The 23730-nt window shown below is 44.5% G+C and overlaps 2 protein-coding genes across 3 annotated transcripts in view; both read right to left on the bottom strand.

The window, feature by feature from the left end:
- Positions 1-5910: 5910 nt before the first annotated feature.
- Positions 5911-9475, bottom strand: TMEM42 (transmembrane protein 42). Its single transcript, XM_058556621.1, has 3 exons — positions 9281-9475; positions 7299-7445; positions 5911-6572 (listed from the first exon to the last, which is right to left on the bottom strand). Exons 1-3 carry the CDS (start codon positions 9470-9472, stop codon positions 6432-6434), a joined length of 480 nt encoding a protein of 159 aa, XP_058412604.1. The 5' UTR covers positions 9473-9475; the 3' UTR covers positions 5911-6431.
- An 8226-nt stretch (positions 9476-17701) lies between these two features.
- KIF15 (kinesin family member 15) overlaps positions 17702-23730 on the bottom strand; it is a 67831-nt gene continuing 61802 nt past the window's right edge. For both annotated transcript variants that reach the window (XM_058556503.1, XM_058556505.1), the window contains exons 31-35: positions 23187-23259; positions 22661-22698; positions 19038-19203; positions 18652-18783; positions 17702-18322 (exon numbers count right to left, since the gene is read on the bottom strand). In XM_058556503.1, coding sequence (XP_058412486.1) covers positions 18260-18322; positions 18652-18783; positions 19038-19203; positions 22661-22698; positions 23187-23259 — 472 coding nt within the window. In that variant the 3' untranslated portion in view covers positions 17702-18259. The remainder of the gene's footprint in view (positions 18323-18651; positions 18784-19037; positions 19204-22660; positions 22699-23186; positions 23260-23730) is intronic.

The raw sequence follows: 23730 nt of genomic DNA, 5'->3' as shown, positions 1-23730 counted from the left end.
TATTTTTTGATTTCTTCTTTGATTTCTTCGTTGACCCAGTCGTTGTTCAGTAGCATTTTATTTAATCTCCACGTATTTGTGGCTTTTCTGATTTTCTTCCTATAGTTGATTTCTAGTTTCATACCATTGTGGTCAGAAAAGATGCTTGGTATTATTTCAATCTTCTTAAATTTATGGAGACTTGTTTTGTGGCCTAATATGTGATCAATCCTGGAGAATGTTCCATGTGCATTTGAAAAGAACGTGTATTCTTCGGTTTTTGGATGGAATGCTCTGTATAGATCTACTAGGTCCATATGTTATAGTGTGTCATTTAAGGCCAATGTTTCCTTATTGATCTTCTGTTTGGATGATCTATCCGTTGGTGTAAGTGGAGTGTTCAAGTCCCCTACTTTTATTGTGTTACTGTCTATTTCTGTTTTTATGTCTGTTAATAATTGCTTTATATATTTAGGTGCACTTACATTGGGTGCGTAGATATTTACAAGTGTTATATTCTCTTGTTGGATTGTTCCCTTGATCATTATGTAATGCCCTTCTTTGTCTCTTTTTACAGTTTTTGTTTTAAAGTCTATTTTGTCTGATATGAGTACTGCTACCCTAGCTTTCTTTTCATTGCCATTTGCATGGAGTATCTTTTTCCATCCCTTCACTTTCAGTTTGTGAGTGTCTTTAGGTCTGAAGTGTGTCTCTTGTATGCAGCATATCTATAGGTCTTGTTTTTTCATCCAATCAGCCACCCTATGACTTTTAATTGGAGCATTTAGTCCATTGACATTTAAAGTAGCTATTGATAAGTATGTACTTACTGCCATTTTTTAACTTTTTTTTTTCTCAGTGTTTTAGTAGTCCTACTCTGTTCCTTTCTTATTCTATACAGAATTGATGGTCTCTTTAGTTTGACCTCTGTCTGAAAGCTCTACTCTTTAACTCCCCTCCTCCCTCCTTTTATGTTTTTGATATCATATCTAACCTCTTTTTTGTGCATTTGTATCCATTACCTTCTTATCATGGAAATAGATAATTTTTCCTATTTGTGGTCTTCTCTTTTCCCCTTAAATCAGTCCCTTTAACATTTCCTGTAGCACTGGTTTCTTGGTGACAAACTCCTTTAATTTTTGTTTGTCTGGGAAATTTTTGATCTCTCCTTCCATTTTGAATGATAACCTTGCTGGGTAGAGTATTCTTGGCTGTAAGTTTTTTCCTTTTAGCACTTTAAATATATCATGCCATTCTCTTCTAGCCTGTAAGCTGAGAAGTCAGCTGATAGCCTTATGGGGTTTCCTTTGTATGTAACTTGACTTTCTCTTGCAGCTTTTAGGATTCTCTCTTTATCTTTAATTCTGGACATTTTGATTATGATGTGTCTTGGTGTGGGCCTCTTTGGGTTTATCTTGTTTGGGGCTCTCTGTGCTTCCTGTACCTGGATGTCTGTTTCCTTCCTTAGGTTAGGGAAGTTTTCATTTATTATTTCTTGAAATAGATTCTCTGCCCCCTTGTCTCGCTCTTCTCCTTCCGGGACACCTATAACATGGATGTTAGTGCGCTTGATGTTGTCCCAGAGGTCCCTTAGACTGTCCTCAATCTTTTTAATTCTTTTCTCTTTTACCTGTTCAGCTTGGGTAATTTCTTCTAGTCTTTCATCCCGCTCACAGATCCATTCTTCTGTATCCTCTGCTCTGCTTTTGAGTCCCTCTAGTGAATTTTTCATTTCCAGTATTGTATTCTTCATTTCTGATTGGTTCTTTTTTATATCTTCCTTTTCTTTGTTGACATTCTCACTGAGTTCATCTATTCTTCTCCCCAGATCAGTGAGCATCCTTAACACTCTTTGTTTGAACTCTCTGTCGGGTAGGTTGCTCATTTCTGTTTCACTTAGTTCCTTTTCTGGGGTTTTGTCCTGTTCCCTTACTTGGAATGTATTCCTTTGCCTCCTCATTTTGCCTCTTTCCCTGTGCTTGTGTCTACATATTAGGTAGGTCAGCTATGTCTCCTGCTCTTGGATAGGTGACCTTATGTAATTGATGGCTTAGGAGGCCTGCAGTGTGCTTCCCTCAGTTCTCAATGTTCCAAGGGTGACCCCTATGTGGGCTACGTGTGTCCTTCTGTTGTGGCCTGTTTGCTCTCCCTGTAGGTGCCCAGGGAGGCCGAGTTATGCTCCTGGCCAGCTGTTGTAATGCTCAGCTGCTTGTAGTTGTTGTGGGCCCTTCAGTCTCTTTATCAGGTATGGAGAGCCCCAGCACAGTTGGCTGCATGTTCTAATATCACATTTGTGTTGCAGTATTTCTTTTAAGTGAGTAGGCCCCCAGCATGGCAGGTTGTTAGGCTCAGGGCCTTACAATTGCTATAAGCCTCCAGCCTTTAGGTCTCTTGTCAGCTCTCTGAGGATTGCAGCTGGGTGGGGCTGGCCTCACGTCTGGGAGCACCCAATTGTTTCAGGCTTTGGAAGGCGGGGCAAACCCCCTATGTGGCTCTTTGAGAAGCACAAGTCTTCTGCAGCTGACAAGCCCTGCCGCCCACAGGTCCACACACAGTCAACACAGTCCTGCCCCGTGTGCGTTCCCCGACCTCCTGAAGTGGACCCAGTCTCTCCACGGCGGGAGCCCCACACACTCCACCACCCCCCCACACTCTCCACCCACTCCTTGTGCCCGCATTGCCCCACTGAAGTCGGCTCAGTTGCCAGGCTGCAGCGAATCCAGTCACCAATCTACGCAGGCCCACAAGTTGCCTGAGGGCTTGTTGTTGGGTGGGGCCAGTCTCTAGGGTGGGCTGCCTGCCCTGGTTGAACTGGATTAAATCGGTGCTCTAGCGGGTGGGGCAGACCCTGGGCTAGCAGGCCTCAGGGAGAACTCCAATGGTGTCTGTGTCAGCACGCCCACACCAGGCCACAACAATGGCCGCCGCCAATGTCCCAGTCCCTGGAGAGGTCTCACCTCTCACCGAGATGCACTCACGGCCTATTAGGTTAGCCTCTTTTCACCAAAGCACTGTGCACCTTTCTTTCTGATGATTTTAGGTTGCTTTCTGAAATGGGTGAGTTTGCGTGTGGGCCCTTTAAGAGCCAGTTTTAATTTCTTCGTGAACCAGCTTTTCTGGGGGTACTCCCCAATATTTCAGTAGCAGACAAAGTCAGATATTAGGCCACTTGTCTCGATTGTGCTGGGTCCACAAAATGCCCACAGCGGGTGCGATCCCCGGCTCAGGACCCCGCGCCTCCAGGGAGGCTGCGTACCTGTGGGCTGTTCCCGGCGGCTGTGAAGCTGGCGGCTTATGAAGGCAGCGTTTTTCCTTTCCAGAAGGGAGTTTCTGCCGCTTCTACCTCAATTAGGATTGTCTGTTGTTGCAGGAGTTCCTCTTATCCAGTTTTCAGTTCTGTCTCAGGGGTAATTTTTCCACGAGTACTTGTAAATTGGCTGTGTCCGCGGGAGGAGGTGAGTTCAGAGTCTGCCTATGCCGCCATCTTGACTTCCTCCTGCCATATGATGCCATTTATATGAAATGTCCAGAATACAAAATCCATAGAGACAGAAAGCAGATTAGTAATTGCCGGGAGCTGGGGGAGAATGGAATGGATAGTGACTCCCATTGGGTGTGGGAGTTTCTTTTTGTAGTGATAAAAATGTTCTGGAAATAGAGTGGTGATGGTTGGAAACTTTGTGGATATACTAAAAAACTACTGAATTGTACACTTTAAAAAAGAAATAACGGGGGCTGGCCCCATGGCGTAGTGATTAAGTTTTCGTTGTTTGCCCGGGGTTTGCAGGTTTGGATCCGGGGCGCAGACCTATGCACCACTCATCAAGCCATGCTGTGGTGGCAGCCCACATACAAAATGGAGGAAGATGGGCACAGATGTTAGCTCAGGGCTAACTTCCTCAGCAGAAAGAGGATTGGCAATGCATGTTAGCTCAGAGCCCGTCTTCCTCACACACGAACACAAAAAGAAATAAGTAAAACAAAAAACCAAAAAAATGGTAACACTGACCTATCAGGCCACTGGCTGTTGAAACTGGAAGTCAAATTGCCAGCTCCAGAGCAAACAAAATAAAGTTCAATCCATCATCCAGGGTGTATACCAGAAAGACAAATACTGATACACAGTTTATTCTCTTATTGAGATAATATACATCTGAAATGAGAGAAGAGACACAGTAAACACTACTCCATCTTCTTAGATGATTAGAAGGATGTATCTCTCTGCTTTTTGAAAAATGACGAATCTTCCTCTTAGAGAAACATCTCGTTGTATCCTGTGGTCTCCCTGTAGGCATATTTGTTGAGCTGAGAGTGAGAAGGTCTTAGGTCAACACCATCTTTACGTATTCAGCAGGTGCCTGGATGAGAGGCTGGGTCCCCTCAGGACAATGGCTGCTCCAAGATGGATTTCTTTCTGCCCTTTTCATGGACTGCCAGGGAGGCCCGGTCACCAGCTCTCAGTAGCCTTCATGTCTGGCCTTGGCTGGGTGCCTAACCCACACGTGTGACCACACCCTACAAAGCCTTGACTGGCCTTCATCTTCCTCATTTGTAGAATGAAGGGGTCAGACTAGATCAGGGAGACTTGAAGAGTGTTTCAGGGAGCACTAGGGACCCTCAGAGGGGCAGGAGGTGGTTGGGGAAAAAAGGGTTCTGAGCTCTGGGGAACACTGTTAGACACTGTGAAACAGGCTCCTCTTCACAGGACCTCTCTGGGGCTTTTACATGCTTTAATGTGTGGGAGGCAGGACAATTGTAGGAACTAAGACCCAAGCCCTGGAGTCAGACAGACTTGGGCTGACATTGTGGTTCCGGCACTCATTAGCTGTGTGACTTTGGGCAAATCACTTAACCTCCCTGAACCTTAGTTTCCTCCCCTCTAAAATGGGAATAACAAGAGTACCTACTTCACAGCATGGCTGGGAGGCTTCCCTGTGTCACAGTGGGGCTAATTGATTAACATTCTGTGAATCACAGCTTTGCCTTGGCCCCTGTGGCAGCTCAGAAAGTGCAGCATATTGTGTGCCCTGGGGATTTTGAAGGCGGAGGAGGAGTTTGCCCAGGAGAGGTGAAAGGGGAAGGGAATCCAAGGCAAAGGAAAAAGCAAGGTGGGACTGGACCTGACGGACTTGAGAACTGCTGAGATACAGATGTTCAGGGTGACTCAAGCAGTGTGGGTGTGGGGGTGTTGAGGAGGCAGCAAGAGAGAAGTTGGAGAGGCGGCTAGGGCCGGGTGCCAAGCAGTAGGAGCCACAGAACAGTTCTAGAAAGCTCATCTGTCAACTGTACGAGTAACGGAAGAATGCAAGGAACGTGCTCCGTGCATGGGGAGGAAGGAGGGGCCAGCCTCGATGTGACACATTCCCCCTGCCAACTGGCCGCCGAGTCCCTCTCAACCACAGGGAATGTCTGAAGGCTCAGGAGAGCTGAGAGGGCTCTCGGACATCCAGGAGCCCCCAGGGAATTGGAGCAGGTGAGCGTCATGCTGGAAGCTACGCACAGGGAAAGTGTGCAGGCAGCACACAGACCATTGTGAACTAGGAGTTACATTCCCATGGTGGTGTAAGATACAAAAACGTCACAGGGATCTGGGAGAGAAACCAAAGGGCAGAAGAGGCTTCACAGTGAAACAGGGCAGCGGGAACGACCTCTGGGGCAGTTTCCTTTCCTAATTAGTAAAATAAAACTAGGTCTCCAAAGTGAGGTCAAGCTTTTCTCCTTGAACATCAAGAGAACAGACAGACCCTCCTGAGTTTGAAGAGCACCAGCCTGGGTGACATCAGGAAGAAGTCATCGCTCAGCTGAGCCCAGGCCTGGGGTGGGGATCATCAGCTCCACTCTAGGAACTGTAGCTCACCCTGGCTGCTCCCTCTTACTCCAAAAAACTAGGAAAGAGAAAAAAAGTAGGAAAGAATTAAAATTCCACACCTGGTAGTTTTAACTTGCAAAAAAGTATTTATTAATCCAGTTTTCCTTCTCTTGCCATAATACAAAAGCATGACACAGATGGCCTGATATATCAGCGTGAAGTTGCCAGAAAGCCCCACCAGTCATTGATTCCGATGTCACGTGACTGGCTTGTTAGACAAAAGGACTACAATTACAGAGTGGTTTCAAGTCCACACATGAAGCAGACCAACCCCAGGGTCTCCAGCACTTGCCAAGGCTCCCTGGGTGTCCTGGAAGCGTGAGAATCAAAAGTACCAAGCAGATGTATTGAGAACTCTTCAGGCAGACCACTGCTGCGGGTGTACTTCCTCTTACAGAAGCCAGAGCTATCCACCCACAAGCCTGCTCAGTCAGAGGCCTGCTTCCCTTGGGAGCATCTCCCTTTGGCTGATGGTCGGAAGGCTGCTCACCCAGAACACCTGGGTATAAGCAGTCCCCACACACCAACCCAAGCCTGAGCGGCCATTATTGTCTTTCCAGCTGGTCCATCCAACCAAGTGATGCTACTGCTGCTTGTGTGGAAGGGCCTTCCCGGTTGGTGGGAGCTTCCTGTGGATGAGGGTGAGTCCGCAGAGGATGAGGAACACTCCTCCCCACCACAAGACCTCCTGGTACTCTCCATACAACACAAAGCCCAGGAAGGCCTGCGGGACAGAGACAGCTGTGAGGCTGGGTAAACACATGCACACAGGACTAGACCACGGTGGGTGGGCACAACCTCACTCCCTTGTGGCTGCCTGCTCTCCTAGGGCAGGAGGAAAGGTCTAGAGCCGGAAGTCTTGAGCTTGAAACCCAGCTGCCACCTTCAGCAAGTCACTCTATTCATTTCCGTCTCACCTACAAAGTGGGAGGGAACCTTCCTCACAGCACTGGACCCCAGGAAAGTGCACGAGAAAGCCCAGCAGAGGCTAGCAGCCAGGCCCAGCACAGAGCTGGTGCCTGGAGTTCGCTGACTTGATCTGGCCTACCAAGTCCTCCCTCCCTTGATGCAGGACTGACTGGGCTCAGCCCCACCTGATTGACCTCCGGCTACCAGAGAAGAACCCCGACCCTCCACATCTCATGCTCAAGTTCACAAAGCCCCAGGAGACGGCTGGGTTGCACACAGACTGCAATGAGGGCTCCAGCCGGAGGGGCAGGAAGCAGGCAGGCTTCTTCACAGTTGGACTTCATTCCCATCCAACTTGAGAATTCCTTCCAGTTTGAGAGATTAGAGGAGCAGCCACCAGGGGTCAAGCCACACGCAACCTCTGCTTCCGTTCCTGTCATTTCTCCTATCTGGGATAGGAGGGGTTGCCCAAGGACAACCCCCCAAAACACCTCCCAGAACCCAGGTTTGGGCCAGGGGACCGTACCCTCAGGCTACTCACCGAGCTGAGGATGTTTGAAAAAGTCACTGTGACAGATGCAACGGCTGAGGACATGGAGAAACTGAGGCCCCGGCTAAAGAACGTCCACATCAGAGAATTGGCGGTCGCCATCACAATAATGCCTAAGATGCATACGCCCATGTTCACCTGCAGGAGAAGGTGTCATTGCAGCCAAGCCAGCCCAACAGCACAACCAGCAGCCCCTTCACAGCACACCCAGGGTCGTGGTTACCAGCAGCTGGGCCCCTACTGAGATCCCCCACAGCCTGGGGGCTCCGCAGAGCTTTCCTGAACAGGCCTTCACTTGACCCTCAGTGGGCAGTACACCCATTTTACAGCTGAAACAAGCTCAGAGAAGACACATTTAGCCATCATGCTGGCCACGTGACCTTGGGCAGAAGTAAAATGCTAACGCATTACCAGTATTTTCTACTGAACACCAGTCCCTTATTGGTCCTACAGTGACCAATGCTTGAAGTTCAGTTCCAGGCCAAGCAGTTATCATTCAGTATGTAGTGTAAGTAAATCAGCGGCAGACTCTCACTTCCCGGGACCAGGTAAATCATGAATTAAAGTCATGTTTCCCCCATCCTGTGCCAGCTACAACCCACTCAGGCTGGTCCCACTGGGCAGTCTTGAGCTTCTACTCTGTGCCAGGCCCTGTGCTAAATGTTTTAAGTGCAGCATTCTTATTTATTCCTTAGCTTCATTTTACAAATAAAGAACTTGAGGCACTAAGTAACTTGCCTAAACTGCCACAGCTGGTGGGAGCCGCTAGGATTCAAACCCAGGCACTGTGGCTCCATGCACTTAACCAGAACACAGCCCTGCCTAGGGAGAACACTGCCTGGCATCACTGGAGAACTTGCAGCTTTCGTTTTTAAAGGAGAGAACCTTGAGAGAACAGAGGGTCTAGAGGTCTCCAACACAAAGGATAGGCAGGCCCCCTTGCTTGGTGTGGAGTTAGAAACCCGCCTGCAGACAGAGCTGCTTCCTCCCGGGGCTGTGCTCATCTAAACATCATACTCTTATTTCTCCTAACAGTTTTCCAGCAGCTGAATACATTGTGTCTTGAGAAAAGGGTGTCTTTGTATAATTTACACAAAAGCATTGTTTGTGCCAGTGGAGCCTGCTTATATAAAGGTTATAAAGGCCTGGTGCACAACTGAAAAGACTAGAAAACCTCATGGCTCATAGAGTCGCTCATCTTATTTTGAACCACTTACCCCAAGAATTACCACCAACAGGATATTAACCTCAAGCATGGCAGCTCCCATTGGATTAGACCTAAATAGGCTTAAACCTGAAGAATCAGCCTGTCCACTATCCAGGTCAGGGCCTAACCCTGGGTTGCAGATGCAAGGAAACCCCGCTAGCAAGCAAAAGCTGGCCTGTGACTCGGGATCGGAGAGGCAAAGAGGTAATCCTTAGCAGATGTGGGGCGGCAGTTTAGGAGTTCTCAGTATCAGGGGAATGTCCAGGACGTTTCTCTCAGTCTTCCCTATACCTAGGGTATCCCAAACTCAAGTTTCCTGGCAGCAGGGTAGCCCAGTTGAAACAGTTAATTGCGGAGTAAAGACATGGGCAACAGGCGTCTCACCTGAAGAGTCACGTGGAGAGAAACGTTCAGGCACAAGGGGCTTAAAATGAGAGGCAGAGAGTGGATGTAGGAGGTGTGCATCTTCCCCGAGAGCGAACTAGCCCAATCGGAGGACAGATTTTAGGTCCCTGGTAAGGTTAGAGGCCTCAGTCTCCAACGTCTCTTACCGCCTACACTGGACGAGGGTTTGACGGAATTGAGAGCCCAGGGAAGCTCTCCCGCCCCGGCTGACTGCAGCGCCCCGCTGCGGATCGGGCCGGACAGACCGGCGGAAACGAGGCGGAGCCCTGCGCCCCCAGCCCCGCCCCACCCTGGAGCCGCGCCGCGCCCCCACCGCCCGGCCACACCCGCCCGCCCGCCGCAGCGGCGCCCCGGGCTCGACCTCGCTGCCGAAGGCCAGCTTGGCGGAGGCGGCGGCCAGGGCCCCGAACGCGCCGGCGCACAGGCAGTTGAACACGCCCCAGAAGCGGCGCCGCATCGCGCCAGCCTGGAGGTGCGGGGGGAATTCGGCAGCGGAGTCGGGGTAGGCGACGGAGCGCACGGCGCCGCCTGGGGGCAGCGTCCCCTCGACCATGGTGCCCGCTGCCACCTCTCTCCGCGCCCGCCACCGGCAGAGCCGAGCGCGCCCCGCGATTGGACGGCGGCCTCACGTGACGTGGCGCTCACGTGAGCAGTGAGGCCAGTTCGCGCTCCGCGAGAGCCTCAAGGGGCGGGGCGGGGCGGGGGGCCGGGCCGGGCCGTCGGGGCGGAGCCCCGTGTAGCCTTCTGCCGACGGTGGGTGGCCTCCAGTATTAGGTTTAGGGTTACCCGGGTGCATGCCTGAATCGCTGCCTGAGGCTGAGACTGTGGTACTGAGGTTGCTGTTCTGGAATAACTAGTCTAGCAGTTTTGGTCCTTGCTGCTCGGCGTGGTCCAGTATCTGCTTCCCCTAGGAATTTGTTAAAAATGCTGAATCCCAGGCCCTGCCCACAGCCGTTGAATCAGAATCTGCATTTTAACAAGATCCCTAGGAGATTCACCTGCACCTTCCAGTTGGAGAAGCACAAAATGGAGAGATGTTTGGGCAAAGGGCGCTAGAGACCTCCACAGCAAGAAGACAAGCTCCGGTTAGGACTTCTGAGAAATCAAAAGACCCAGATGGATACACGCTCATTTTAGGAAATTTAGAAATTATAATTAGAAGAAAATAAGTCATCCATAGTCATTCCACTCAGATTATCCAGATGAACATTACAGTCATGTGCAGCTTCCGTCAACGATGGACCACATACACGACAGTGGTCCTGTAAGATTATTGTGGAGCTGAAAAATTCCTATCGCCTAGTGATGTAGCTGTCCTCATGTTGAGCACAATGCATTACTCACGTTTGTGGTGATCCTGGTGTAAACAAACCTACTGTGCTGGCAGTCCTATAAAAGTATAGCACATACAATTGTGTCAACTACATAATACTTGATAATGATAACAAACGACTATGTTACTGGTTTAGGTATTGAATATACTATACTTTTTATCGTTATTTTAAAGTGTACTCTTTCTACTTATGAAAAAAGTTAACTGTGAAACAGTGTGCCGGATTATGCCAGTAGCAGCCTTATATATCTTGTGTTTATTGCTGTCTGTTGATTGCATCATTTTCCTTTGTGCTTGATTTAATCTTGTGTTGTTTTGTTCATCATGGCCCCTAAGCATACAAAATCCACTGCTAGTGTTGCCAGTAAGAGGCCACGTCGAGTCATTGACCTGGAAATGAAATTAAAAGTGATTAAGGAATATGAAGGTGGAAAATCTGTGATGGTTATTGCTCGCCAGTCAGGCATGTCCTATTCCACCATAGCTATGATCTTGAAGAACAAGAACAAAGTGATGGAAGCTGTTAAAGGATCTGCTTGGTTGAAGGCAACAAAAATTCGAGAAAGGCTTATATCAGACATGGAGAAATGTCTAAGGACCTAGATTAAAGGCTAGACACCGAAGTGTATCCTTCTCAGCACCATGACAATCATGGCCAAAGCAAAACGTTTGTGATGTTGAAAGAAAAGGACAGACCCAACTATGATGTTGAATTTACTGCTAGCTCTGGGTGGTTTAAACGATTCAAGAATTGTTATTCATTACATAGCATGAAAGTGAGTGGTGAGTCTTTGAGTGCTGATGTGAAAGCAGCTGAAGAATTTTTGGAAACTCTAGATAAGCTGATTGTGGAGGAAAATTATTTACCAGAGCAAATATTCAGTATGGGTGAAACCTGCCTATTCTGGAAACAGATGCCTGAAAGGACCTTCATCCATTAGGAGGCCAAGTTGATGCCCGGTTTCAAGGCTTTTAAGGACAGGATAACAGTCTTGCTTGGGGGCAATGTTGCAGGCTACAAGTTGAAGCTGTTTGTGATCTGGCACAGTGAGAACCCCAGGGCCTTCAAGCACTTCAGTAAGCACACACTGCCGGTGTATCACAGGAGCAATAAGAAGTCATAGATGACTCAGCTCCTCTTCCAAGATGTCCTCTTGAATTGCTATGACAGTAAAATGGAGAAGTACTGTTTGGAGGATAACATACCTTTCAAGATTTTGCTTATTGTTGATAATGCTCCCGGACATCCTCCTTTTATTGGTGATCTTCATCCCAATATCAAAGCAGTGTTTCTCTCTTTAAATACCACCTCTTTTATCCAACCAATGGATCAAGGAGTTATAGCAGCTTTTAAGGTCTACTATCTGAGGAGAACCTTTGCCCAGGCTATTGCTGCTACTGAGGAAGATGCAGTTCTGGAAGGATTACAACATCTATGACTGCATCAAGAACCTTGCCTGGGGGGGCCAGCCCTGTGGCGTAGCAGTTAAGTGCGCGCGCTCCTCTGCTGGCAGCCTGGGTTCGGATCCCGGGTGCACACCTGATGCACCGCGTGTCAAGCCATGCTATGGCAGCGTCCCATATAAAAAGTGGAGGAAGATGGGCACAGATGTTGGCCCAGGGCCAGTCTTCCTCAGCAAAAAGAGGAGTGGCATGGATGTTAGCTCAGGGCTGATCTTCCTCATAAAAAAAAAAACCTTGCTTGGGGGGCCGGCCCGGTGGCGCAAGCGGTTAAGTGCGCGCGCTCCGCTGCGGCGGCCCGGGGTTCGCTGGTTCGGATCCCGGGCGCGCACCGACGCACTGCTTGGTAAGCCATGCTGTGGCGGCGTCCCATATAAAGTGGAGGAAGATGGGCACCGATGTTAGCCCAGGGCCGTCTTCCTCAGCAAAAAAAAAAAAAAAAAAAAAAAGAGGAGGATTGGCGGATGTTAGCTCAGGGCTGATCTCCTCACAAAAAAAAAAAAAAAAAAAAAAAAAAACCTTGCTTGGGCTTGAGGTGATGTCACCAAGGGTTGCATGGCATCTGGAAGAAGACACTCAAGAAGTTTGTCCATGACTTCAAAGGATTTGCCAAGGATGAGGAGGTTGCAAAAACCAACAAGGCTGTGGTTGAGATGGCAAACAACTTTAACCTGGGTGTGGACAAGGATGACATTGAGGAGCTCCTAGAGGTGGTTCCTGAGGAAATGACTGATGAGGCGTTGTTGGAACTGGAACAGGAATGCACAGCTGAAGGACAGGCAAGAGAAAAGGAGCCTGCAGGAGAAGAAAAAGAAGAAGAACCCCCAAGAAAATTTATAGTGAAGGTTTAGCAGAAGCTTTTTCAGACCTCAACAAATTCCTTAAGAAATTTGAAAACAGGGATCCCAATGCCGAAAGTTTTCATTAATACAGAGGAGTGTTCATGGTGCATTATCTGCTTGCAAGCAAATCTGTGATGAAAAACAGAAACAAACCAAGCAGACCACCATGGACATATTTCTGAAAAGAGTGACAGCTCCTCAAGAAGAGCCTCAGGCAGGTCCTTCAGGAGGTATTCCGGAAGAAGGCGTTGTTATCGTAGGAGATGGCAGCTCCATGCATGTTGTTGCCCCTGAAGACCTTCCAGTGGGACAAGATGTGGAGGTGAAGACAGTGATATTGATGATCCTGACCCTGGGTAGGCCTAGGCTAAGGTGTGTCCTTGTGTCTTAGTTTTTAACAAAAAGTTTAAAAAGTGAAAAAGTTTTAAAAATAGAAAAAAGCTCATAGAATAAGGATATAAAGAAAATATTTTTGACAGCTGTACAATGTGTTTGTGTTTTAAGCTAAGTGCTGTTATGAGAGTCAAAAAGTTGAAAAAAAAAGTTTATAAAATAAAAGTTACGGTAAGTTAAGGATAATTTATTATTAAAGAAAAATACTTTTTATAAGTTTAGTGTAGCCTAAGTGTACAGCGTTTGTAAAGTCCACAGTCGTGTGCAGTAATGTCCTAGGTCTTCACATTCACTCACCAGTCACTCACTGACTCACCCAGAGCTACTTCCAGTCCTGCAAGCTCCATTCATGGTAAGTGCCCTGTACAGGTGAACCATTTTTTATCTTTTATGCCATATTTTTACTGTACCTTTTCTATGTTTAGATACACAAATACCATTGTGTTACAGCTGCCTACAGTATTCAGTACAGTAACATGCTGTACAGGTTTGTAGCCTAGGAGCAATAGGCTACACCCTAGAGCCTAGGTGTGTAGTAGGCTATACCATCTAGGTTTGTGTAAGTACACTCTGTGATGTTCGCACAACAAAATTGCCTAATGATGTATTTCTCAGAACATATCCTCATCGTTAAGTGATGCATGACTGTACTTCTAATTTCCTATGAACTTAACTATGTTTAAGAATGTTTAGGGGTGGCCCCGTGGCTTAGCGGTTAAGTGCGCGCGCTCCGCTACTGGCGGCCCGGGTTCGGATCCCGGGCGTGCACCAACGCACTGCTTGTCCGGCCATGCGGAGGCCGCGTCCCACATACAGCAACTAGAAGGATGTGCAACTACTACAAAAGGAGGAGTATTGGTAATAGATGTTAGCTCAGGGCCGGTCTTCCTCAGCAAAAAGAGGAGGATTAGCATGGATGTTACCTCAGGGCTGATCTTCTTCTTCAAAAAAAAGAATGTTTAAAATGTTTTCATTTAAAAAATAGTACATTTCTTTGAAAATAAAGTGATGTTGAAGTGTATAAAGGACTACTTCCACTCTCCAGGAAAATCACTGTTATTAGAGTACTTTTTCTCTACGCATATTTAGTTTTATATATAGCACATATTAAAAAATAGTTTATATAATATGTATGGAAATTCTTTAAAAACATGACTTCACAGTGAACATACTGTTCAGCAGCATATTTTCTTCCATTCAGGAAGTTTTTGTGGTAGTACTTCCTTGCCACCGTCTCTTACAGGGTGGTTTTGTGGCTCAAATAAAAGTATGGATAACAGTGATAACTCCTATGTGGTACAAATGGCCCCATTTTGCAGTTGAGGAAATTGAGGCTCAGAGAGGCACCATGCCACTGAACAGAGAGCCATGTGAGCCCCCTGCTCAAAGGGGATCCCCTCTGAAAGCTCTTATGTTATGTGGAACCTACAAGAAATCAAGTGGTGTTGCACTTGATCAACTCTGCTTGCTTTAAAGAATATAAAACAAGTTTTCTTAAAACAAATGATGCCTCTACTAGCACTAGAGGGTGAGCATCTCAGAGCCACCTCCTCTGTAACGCAGTCTCTGCTGCTCCTCTACTTTCGCACCAGTCCTGTGGTTGTATGTCTGTCTTCCTGCTAGCCGGCAAGCTCCCTGAGGGCAGGGACAAATTTCTTTCTTCTCTAGGTCCCCAGTGTCCAGCACAGGTCCTTGTTCTGGTGATGATGGTGAATTGGCACCATCCTCGGCCACTCCACTGGGAAGTGATTTCTGCCTCCTAGACAAAAGCTCTCGTGTAGCACAAATATCACCTACCAGGAACTTGTTAAAATGAAGATTCTGCTTAGGTCTGGAGCTGGATTGCAAGTCTGCATTTCTTTCTTTCTTCTTTTTTTTTTGGTGAGGAAGATCAGCCCTGAGCTAACATCCATGCTAATCCTCCTCTTTTTGCTGAGGAAGACTGGCTCTGAGCTAACATCTATTGCCAGTCCTCCTCCTTTTTTTCCCCCAAAGCCCCAGTAGATAGTTGTATGTCATAGTTGCACATCCTTCTAGTTGCTGTATGTGGGACGCGGCCTCAGCATGGCAGGAGAAGTGGTGCGTCAGTGTGCGCCCGGGATCCGAACCCGGGCCGCCAGTAGCGGAGCACACGCACCCAACCGCTAAGCCACGGGGCCAGCCCAAGTCTGCATTTCTAATAGACTCCCAGATGGTGCTAATGCTGCAGGTCGGAGGACCACACTGAGTAGCAAGGCTCTGACTGTTGCCTTCAGTGCACTCACATGCCTTGCAACATACTTGCCTCCCTAGCCATCAGGGCAGAAGCCATGTGTGTTTTCTCTTTCTTTGTTCCTGCCAGTGCCCAATACTGTGACCAGCTCATGTCCTTGCTACAAATGTTTGATTACAAAAAATAAATACAATAAAATTTTAAAACTTACTAACAGCAACATGATGCAAACTAGAACACCCTGACCTGGGACAGTGTGGAAGGGAAGGAATACCTCATCTCACATTTATTAAAAAAGCAATTAAAGGGGCTGGCCTGGTGGCGCAAACGGTTAAGTGCGTGCGCTCTGCTGTGGCGCCCGGGGTTCGCCAGTTCGGATCCCGGGCACACACCGATGCACTGCTTGTCAAGCCATGCTGTGGCGGCGTCCCGTATAAAGTGGAGGAAGATGGGCACGGATGTTAGCCCAGGGCCAGTCTTCCTCAGCAAAAAGAGGAGGATTGGCAGATGTTAGCACAGGGCTGATCTGCCTCACAAAAAAAAAAAAAAAAGCAATTAAAACAAACCTCAAAGATAGCTTATGGGCAAAAGATGCCTCAGTGAATTCGGGGAGACCCATTCAAACTCTCCCTCACCTTTAAAGGCTAGAAGTCACAAATTTAAGAGGCCTTAGGAGCCAAGGAGGGTATTTAAATGAGTGAAGCCCTGGGGTGAGACAGTAGGGATAGGTGGGGCCTGTGATGACCTAGGGAGTGAATGTCTTGTCTCTCTATTGCCCTCTCTCCAACCTTACCTCAGTTTCTTCCTCTCTCCTCTCTTTTCACTCTGTGTCCATTTCTCTGCCCCTTCTTTGCTCTGTTCCATCAAACAAATGAGCACATACTCTGGGCCAGGCCGTGTTCCCAGGCAGCAGAGTTGCCAAGATGACTAAGATTCCTGCACTCTTTTGGGTTCTGGCTTTTTACAAACACCTCAGTTCTAACTCCCTGTCCTGAGCTAGCCTAAGGCTTTATCTCCTTGCTATAAGTGATGTTATGGGTTGAATTGTGTTCCCCAAAAGATATGTTGACCTCTTAATTCCCAGCTCCTATGAATGTGACACTATTTGGAAATGGGGTCATTGCAGATGTAATCAAATTAAGATGAGATGATTAGGGTGGGCCCTAATCTGACTAGTGTCCTTAGAAGAGGAGGCAGAGACATAGAGGAGGAATGCCTTGTGACATGGAAGCAGAGAGTGGAGTGATGCATCTACAAGCCAAGGAACTCCAAGGATTGCTGACACCACCACAAGCTAAGAGGCCTGGGACAGATTCTCCCCTAGAGCCCTCACAGAGAACGGCCTTGCCAACACCTTGATTTTGGACTTCTGGCCTCCAGAATTGTGAGAAAATAAATTCCTGTTGTTTTAAGCCACTCAGTTTGTGGTAATTTGTTGGGACAGCCCTAGGAAACGCATACAGGTGATAATACCCAGGCCTCTTTATTACCAGCTTCAATACTCCTCCTCCCACCTCCAAGGCAGTCCCAGTGTCTCTACCTTACACTGAATTTTAGTTCTTTTTCTGTTTCTAGCTCTTAGGGAATTACTGTTATTCCTTGAGAGTTCAACTATGCATTAATTTTTTAAAATTGTTTTTCTTCAGATTTATTGAGCTATAATTTACAAACCATAAAATTAACCCCTTTTGAATGTAGTTTATTTTTTAGTAAACTTATAGAGTTGTGCAACCGTCACTACAAACCAATAACATCAAAAAGTTCCTTCGTGCCCATATGGTCATTCCCCTTCCCATCCCTAGCCCCAAGCAACCAATGATTTGCTTTCTCTCTCTTTAATTTTGCCTTTTCTGGACATTTCACATAATGGAATCATACAATATGTGGTCTTTTGGGTTTGGCTTCTTGCACTTAGTATGTGTTTTTTTGAGGCTCATTCATGTAGCAAATATCAGTTTGTCTCTTTTTTATTGCTGAGTAGTATTTCATAATATATAAAAAGTGTTCAATGTCATTAGTCATTAGGAAAATGTGATATACCACTACACACCCACTAGGATGGTTATAGCAAAAAAATCTGACAGTAACAAGTGTTGGTGAAGATGTGGAGAAATTGAAACACACTGCGGGTGGGAATGTAAAATGGTGCAGCCAAATAGTGCGTTTGGAAAACAGGTAATGTCTTAAAAAGTTAAAGACGTGCTTACCAGATGACCCAGCTATTCCACTCCAAGGTATCTACTCAAGAGACATGAAACAGATGTCCGTACCAAGACTTATACACGAATATTTATACCTGCATTATTCATAATAGCCCCAGACTGCAAACAGTTCAGATGTCCGTCAAATGAGTAAATAGTGAGTAAGTAAAATGGCACATCCACACAATGGACTCTTATTCGCAATAAAAAGGAATGAAGTGTTGATACACTGAAGTTCCTTAAGGGCAGGGGTTTGGGTTTGTGTGCCTTGTGCACTGAGGCCCAGGGCCTGGCATACAGTAGGTGCTCATTAAGTGTAAAGTGAATGAACAATGCAAACCACTGTATTAAATTGTTTATTTTTAGAAGATTTTATTACATTTTGAAAAATGGCCATATTTACAGTCATAAAAAATGCTCACGAGAAAAAGTAGGAATACAAAAATAATCTATATTAACAAGTTTGCTTTTCATACATGCTGCGCAGTTAGTCATTAACCTCACTGCAAGTTTTGGAACCACTATATATTGTTCGAGCTGCCAATGGAAGACTCAGAGGAGATTATGGCAGTACCTAAGGAAAAATGATCTGGCCAACGTCCACTGTAAACTTTAGCTACCGGCTTTTATTTTAAAAAGATGAAAAGTTTTCCCAGTTGATTTAAAGCCTTCAAATGGAGTGGCAACCCCCAACAGCAGTTTGCTGACTGCCACAGGGCGTGGATGGATGCAGAATGTACATCAGAAACTTGAGGGTCAGCACCCCCACCACATACAGTTAATCATTACGGCCCCTAATTCAGCTCTACTAAGTAAGCAAGGGTAGGTCTTACTTTCATAAGAGGAAAAAAAAGTCTCTAAACAAGGTGATGCCTGGGTAGTTAGTCGACAGGGATCATTACGATTCATTCTTTTTCTTTTCTTTTAAAAATACATTTTCAGCACGCAACTTTTCTCTCTCCTAGTAAATAATTTAAAAAAAAAAAGGAAAAGAAAAAAAATTAAGGCTCCAATTCTTACAGGAAGAGTTATTCTTGGCATTCATTAAGTTTGTATTTCAAATTAAGACTACAATTTTCAATCTGTAAATTATTTAACATTAAACAAGAATCTCATGTGTATGATAACTGACTGAATTAGGCTTGGAATGGCAATGACTAAATTTTTTTTTTGAATTCAGGAAGTTCCCTGAAGAAAGCAGTTAAGTGATTCAATAATTAAATTAAAATTTAATTAAATAATCATTTTAAAACCAGAGTGAGTTTATTCAGAATAATTTCCAGAGTTTACCTCAGTAAGTTTGACATTTTCCTTCTTCAGCCGCACTACGTACTGGATCTTCTGATGTAGGTTTTGGTGACCTACCAACTTTCCGTTTTCCTCAGCGAGAAACTCCACCTGCTTCCTTAACATTTCCATCTCCTGCAGGTAAATCAATCCAGGAGGGAGAAATGAGCTGCTCTTAATTTTTTTTAAATAACATTATTTCATGCCTTCCAAGAGCACAGTGAGAGAGAGAAAGAGCCCAGGTTCCTAGCTTTGGTGATCACACATCTCTGCGCACGCTAGGGCAGCTCTGAACCACAGGACACCCAATCACAGACCTGAGTCTCATGCTGATTGGTTCTATTAATTCACGTGTCCTAAGTACATGACAAACCAACACACAGATGCACCTGCACTGTTTTCTCCTTTTCCTCGTACAATTCTTCCAGCTTGGATCTCAGTTGTTCCTTTTCTTGGAATGCTTTAGACTCCAAAGCTCTGGTTCGTTCAACTTCCTCAGTCATTCTAAGGTAGTCTGTCTCTTTGTTCTGAAGGGCACTCTGGACTTCTTCTAGACTATAACAATAAGATCACTTTATGGTATTCCAAAGGAACTAATTACAAAACAGTACTCAAATTAGATATTTTTCACCCAAGCCCAGAATTTTGATGTGAAAGTATCACTAACATTCAGCCCTCCCCTTCTATAGCTCAGGAAGAGAGCAAGAGCTGCATACATGCTTTTTTGTTGTTGCTTTGCCCAAGATTTTTGTTTTGGAAAACTCTTCAAACCATTTTTTTTCAATTTTTTTTTTGAGGAAGATTGGCCCTGAGCTAACATCTTTGCCAATCTTCCTTCTTTTTTCCTTTTTTTCTCCCCAAAGCCCCAGTAGAGAGTTGTATGTCATAGCTGTAGGTCCTTCTAGTTCTTCTATGTGGGATGCTGCCTCAGCATGGCTTGATGAGTGGTGAGTAGGTCTGTGCCCAGGATCGGAACCTGTGAACCCTGGGCCACTGAAGTGGAACGCATGAACTTAATCACTACACCACTGGGCCAGCCCCTCAAACCATTTTTTAAATAATAAAAATTTAAAATGAAAACTTTTAGATTCAGCCCACTTGGAGCAAAGGGAACAAGTATTATTACAGTCTGCATGTTTTAGTCAGTGCCCCATATCTTAGAGTAATCATTTTTGATTTCCAAAACAAGTTCCTGGACAGTGGGACACTAGTAATTTCAAGGATGTGCTATTTAGAATTTACACACTTTATATAACTACCAATTGAAAAGAAACATATGGAAAAAGGTTACTATAGAATTATATAGAATTTCACTGATTTTATAAAATTGAATGAATCCTATAAGCTTCCCAAAAGAAACAAATGCTTTTTATTTTACAACACATATGGAATAAAATGCTGATATTTAAGTGATGAAATATACAGAATTTAATATACCATTTAAGGCCAACTAATTTCTAGAGCAGTGTTTTCAGACTACATTCCATGGAACCTCCGAAGGACAGTGTGGGGAGGAGGGCACTGATGTTCTCCCAATTCATGTGGAGCTGTTCTGCATTTGTCTTGTGTATTTTGCTTCAGTTTGATGAAATGGCAGACACTACAGTTGCCTACCCAAAAGCCAGTCCCCTGCTGCTTCCTTACTTATAAAAACTCATTTTATTTGGGGGAAAGGGAAGGGAGAGAAGAAGCAAATCCAGTTCCCAAGGGTTAGTAAATAATAACTGGTCTAAGCTGAGCATGGTTATCCCTACCCCACTGCCAGATATTGGTTTTCTCAGCTTGCCCTGTAGGTGTGCCAATTCTGGCCAAGGAGACACAAGCTGATTCTTGGGGGGCTTCAGGGAGGTTTTTCCCCTGACAAAAGAAAGCCCTTTTGAACCCACCCTACTGTAAGCTGTGATCCTCTTGTTTATGATGTTCGGAGCTGCGACAGCCTTCTTGTGGCCAAGAGGCCACAAACAAGAGTACCAAAAACAAAAGAATGGAAAGGGTCTGGGTTCCTGATGGCATCATTAAGTCAATGTACCTCCAGACCTCTCGTTATATGAAATTAAACATCTCTCGCCTACACCACTGTTAGCTTGGTATTCAGTTCCTTGTAGCTTTTTTAAAGCATCCTCACATATGCATATAAACAACATAATGTTTAAAATCACTGCTGTAGGTTGGGACTGATAAAACTGTGTGTGCCATTTCTGGAGTGTGCCTCACTTGCCCACAGTATGGCTCCTATATGTTCCAGGGACAGTGTATCACCGGTTACTAGATTATGAAATAAATTACATGCCAACTTAGTTTTATTCTTTGTGCTAGAAGTTCTCAATGGATATAATTTCTAAATTAGCAGCAATTCTACAAACTGAACAGCTGGATTCTCATAGCTCCTGTAAGTGATCCAGATTTCTGTCCTAGCTCTACAATTCACTGGCTGGGAGCCAGTCCCTGAACTGCTCACACCCAGAGGAAAGGGTGGAACATGCTCTGTTCCACATCTCTACTCTGATTCTATGAAGCAAATGACTGGGTAACAAATCTTTCATAGGTTGGGTGGCCTTTGTCAGTTGATCATTAAAAAGAATTTTGGATGACAGATGACTATGTAATTTTTGGCATATTAACTTGGACGGAGTTCAAATAATTGGATGACAGTACTCTTAACAAAACTCCTTCCATTGCCATTTACTTACTATGTGAATAAGATTTCTCAGCATTTATATCTATAAAAACAGAAAATAGGAATAGAATTGATACTGAATACTGTCTCATTCCAGAATGCAGTATAACAGAATAATGAGCTAACTGAAGACAAAGCATTAAGATAAAATGCACTGAGAGATGCATTTCCAATACAATTTTACTATGTATAATAATTATTTGTAAAATTTACAATAAATTTAGGATACTCTGATTAGTAATAGCTGTAATGAGAACTCAATCCAGAAGAAATATAACTCTTAGAGCCATATGAATACAACAAACCTTTACAAATTACTTTTAATTTGTATACATATTTTCATTGCTAAGTTGTATGATAGGATAATCAATAAAAATTTTTCTAAATAATAAATTAGGATATAATTCTGCATAGGTATAGAATGGAAACTCAATTTCAAAGAAAAAAGGAACAATGTAAAATTTTAGATAGGATTTTGTTCATGTATTTTTGAACGGACAGAAAACAGCAAATCAGTCGGATACTTTTAAAAGAACACCACAAGAGCTTTATTTCTAAATGTTACTATTTTCAGTATGCCGGAACCTTCTATCCTTTGCAACAATTTAAACTTACAATGAAAAATTTTAGACATAAAGTCAAGTTCAAAAGCGTGCAAGTGGGTACAGGTGTTCCAAAATTCTTTTGGAAGGTATAATAAGTGAAAATGTTTGAGGATCTCTGTTCCTGATGAGGAGTATCGATCCAGAGATTCCAATATCTTTCTAAAGTTTCAACATTTTATTTGTTAATACAACCAGTTTATTTACTTTGAACTTAGAAAATACAGTATATCTTGTTCATCAAAGAATGAGGCAGTTTATAAGATTATTATATAAATTAACATAAAAACTATATGAATAAATTAAAATCATGTCTATAAGAAACATATAAAAGAGCCCCAGGTCAAGACCAGAAGAAATGTGAGTACTGATCTCTCGGTCTCAGAGGGCCTCCGGTTTTAAATCAGAGGAAACCAGAAGAGGCGAAAAGGGAAAGCTGGTCAGTTACATTGTTCTCACTGTCCTAGAGGAGAAAAGCCATCAATTTCTCCAGGGAAACTAAGCTTTTCCCGGCACTTATTTAAGTTTTTTTTTTTTTTAGAGTGGCTTCATGCGAGGAACTTCTTTAGCAAGTGGTATTTAAGACATTAATTTTGTAAACATCTATTATGTTCACATATTACTGCAGAAGGAAAGAAGTTACTTGCCTTCTGGATATAGTAAGTACTTCTTCCCTTCCAGGAGAATAAAGAAAAGATCAACAAGAACTTGAATTATAAAATAGTGCACTTACTCTGCTTTCATTTTCAGCATTTCTTCAATTAATTTATTCTATAATAAGATAAAAAAAGAAAAAGATTTAGGCTTAAGTTCTTAAATAACATTGCTAAAAAAAGGTCAAAAGTAACCAGTCCACTCTCCCTCATGAAATCTCTCCCTCATAAAATCAATTAAACCAACATCCTTTTCCACAATCCCAGCTACACACACTTAAAGGGGTTACTTATTTATAAGACTTCATGTACTATATGCCCTCTAAGGCCTCAAACAGGCACTCAATACTTGCTTCTAAATGGAGAACGCTGTGTGGGTATCCTGAGCAGTAGGCTTACCATCTAGGCATGAAGACAAATTCAGTCTGAATTCTCAGCTATGTCTAAATACTGACGGTAAATATCAACTTAACAGTGGGAATACAGAAAAGACAGAAATTTCAATAGTAAAATGGTTTCTAGAATATATAACCATAAATGCTAACTATAAAATCATTTCTCGGGCAAAAGAAATTGCAACTATTATGTAAAAAAGAAAAATCATACTTTAGCAAGTCTTTCTTTGATAATTTCTTCTTGCTCATTCTTCAGCTGCTGATTGTCTGGATGATTCTGTTCACTGCACAGATTAGGGAAGGAGGATGGGGAAACATTGTCAAGTATACTCAAGTATCAATTTCATATCTATTATGTGCAGCAATGCCAAATTGTGCAGAAAAAAGCTAACTCTATGGTGATTAGGTCAAGTTAGCACAGTTGATAAATGTGATCAACACATGGGGATGAAATAAGGCACCTCCCCAGAATTCAGGATTCGTCTCATGCCAAAGCGAGATGAGCAAAACTGGGAAATCTAATCAAGGCCTGGTTGAAAGTAAAATAAAACAGAAACATAGTCAACAGTGGTATCATCTGAACATCAAGTGAGAGTAAAAGGGGGCTGAAAGAAGGGCAGTCCAGGAGCCTGGTATGAATGTGATCAGCTGGGAGGGGACAGGGAGGGTTCCTCAGGCTGGGCTGGCCCGTGGAGTCCCTGACGCCCCCTCTGCTTGGATTTCATAATCAGCTGGCAATTTTCTGATGATACTCC

Source organism: Diceros bicornis, chromosome 2, assembly GCF_020826845.1.
Source record: "Diceros bicornis minor isolate mBicDic1 chromosome 2, mDicBic1.mat.cur, whole genome shotgun sequence".
NCBI classification, from domain to species: Eukaryota; Metazoa; Chordata; class Mammalia; order Perissodactyla; family Rhinocerotidae; genus Diceros; species Diceros bicornis.
This window is presented reverse-complemented; position numbering and strand designations above follow the sequence as displayed.

Excerpts from the sequence above, each read along its gene's own strand:
- TMEM42 (XM_058556621.1), bottom strand. The coding sequence starts at position 9,472 with ATGGTCGAGGGGACGCTGCCCCCAGGCGGCGCCGTGCGCTCCGTCGCC. Across the intron at positions 7,446-9,280 it reads AGCTGGCCTTCGGCAGCGAG|GTGAACATGGGCGTATGCAT; the intron begins GTCGAGCCCGGG and ends CTTCTCCTGCAG. Across the intron at positions 6,573-7,298 it reads TTTCAAACATCCTCAGCTCG|GCCTTCCTGGGCTTTGTGTT; the intron begins GTGAGTAGCCTG and ends TCTGTCCCGCAG.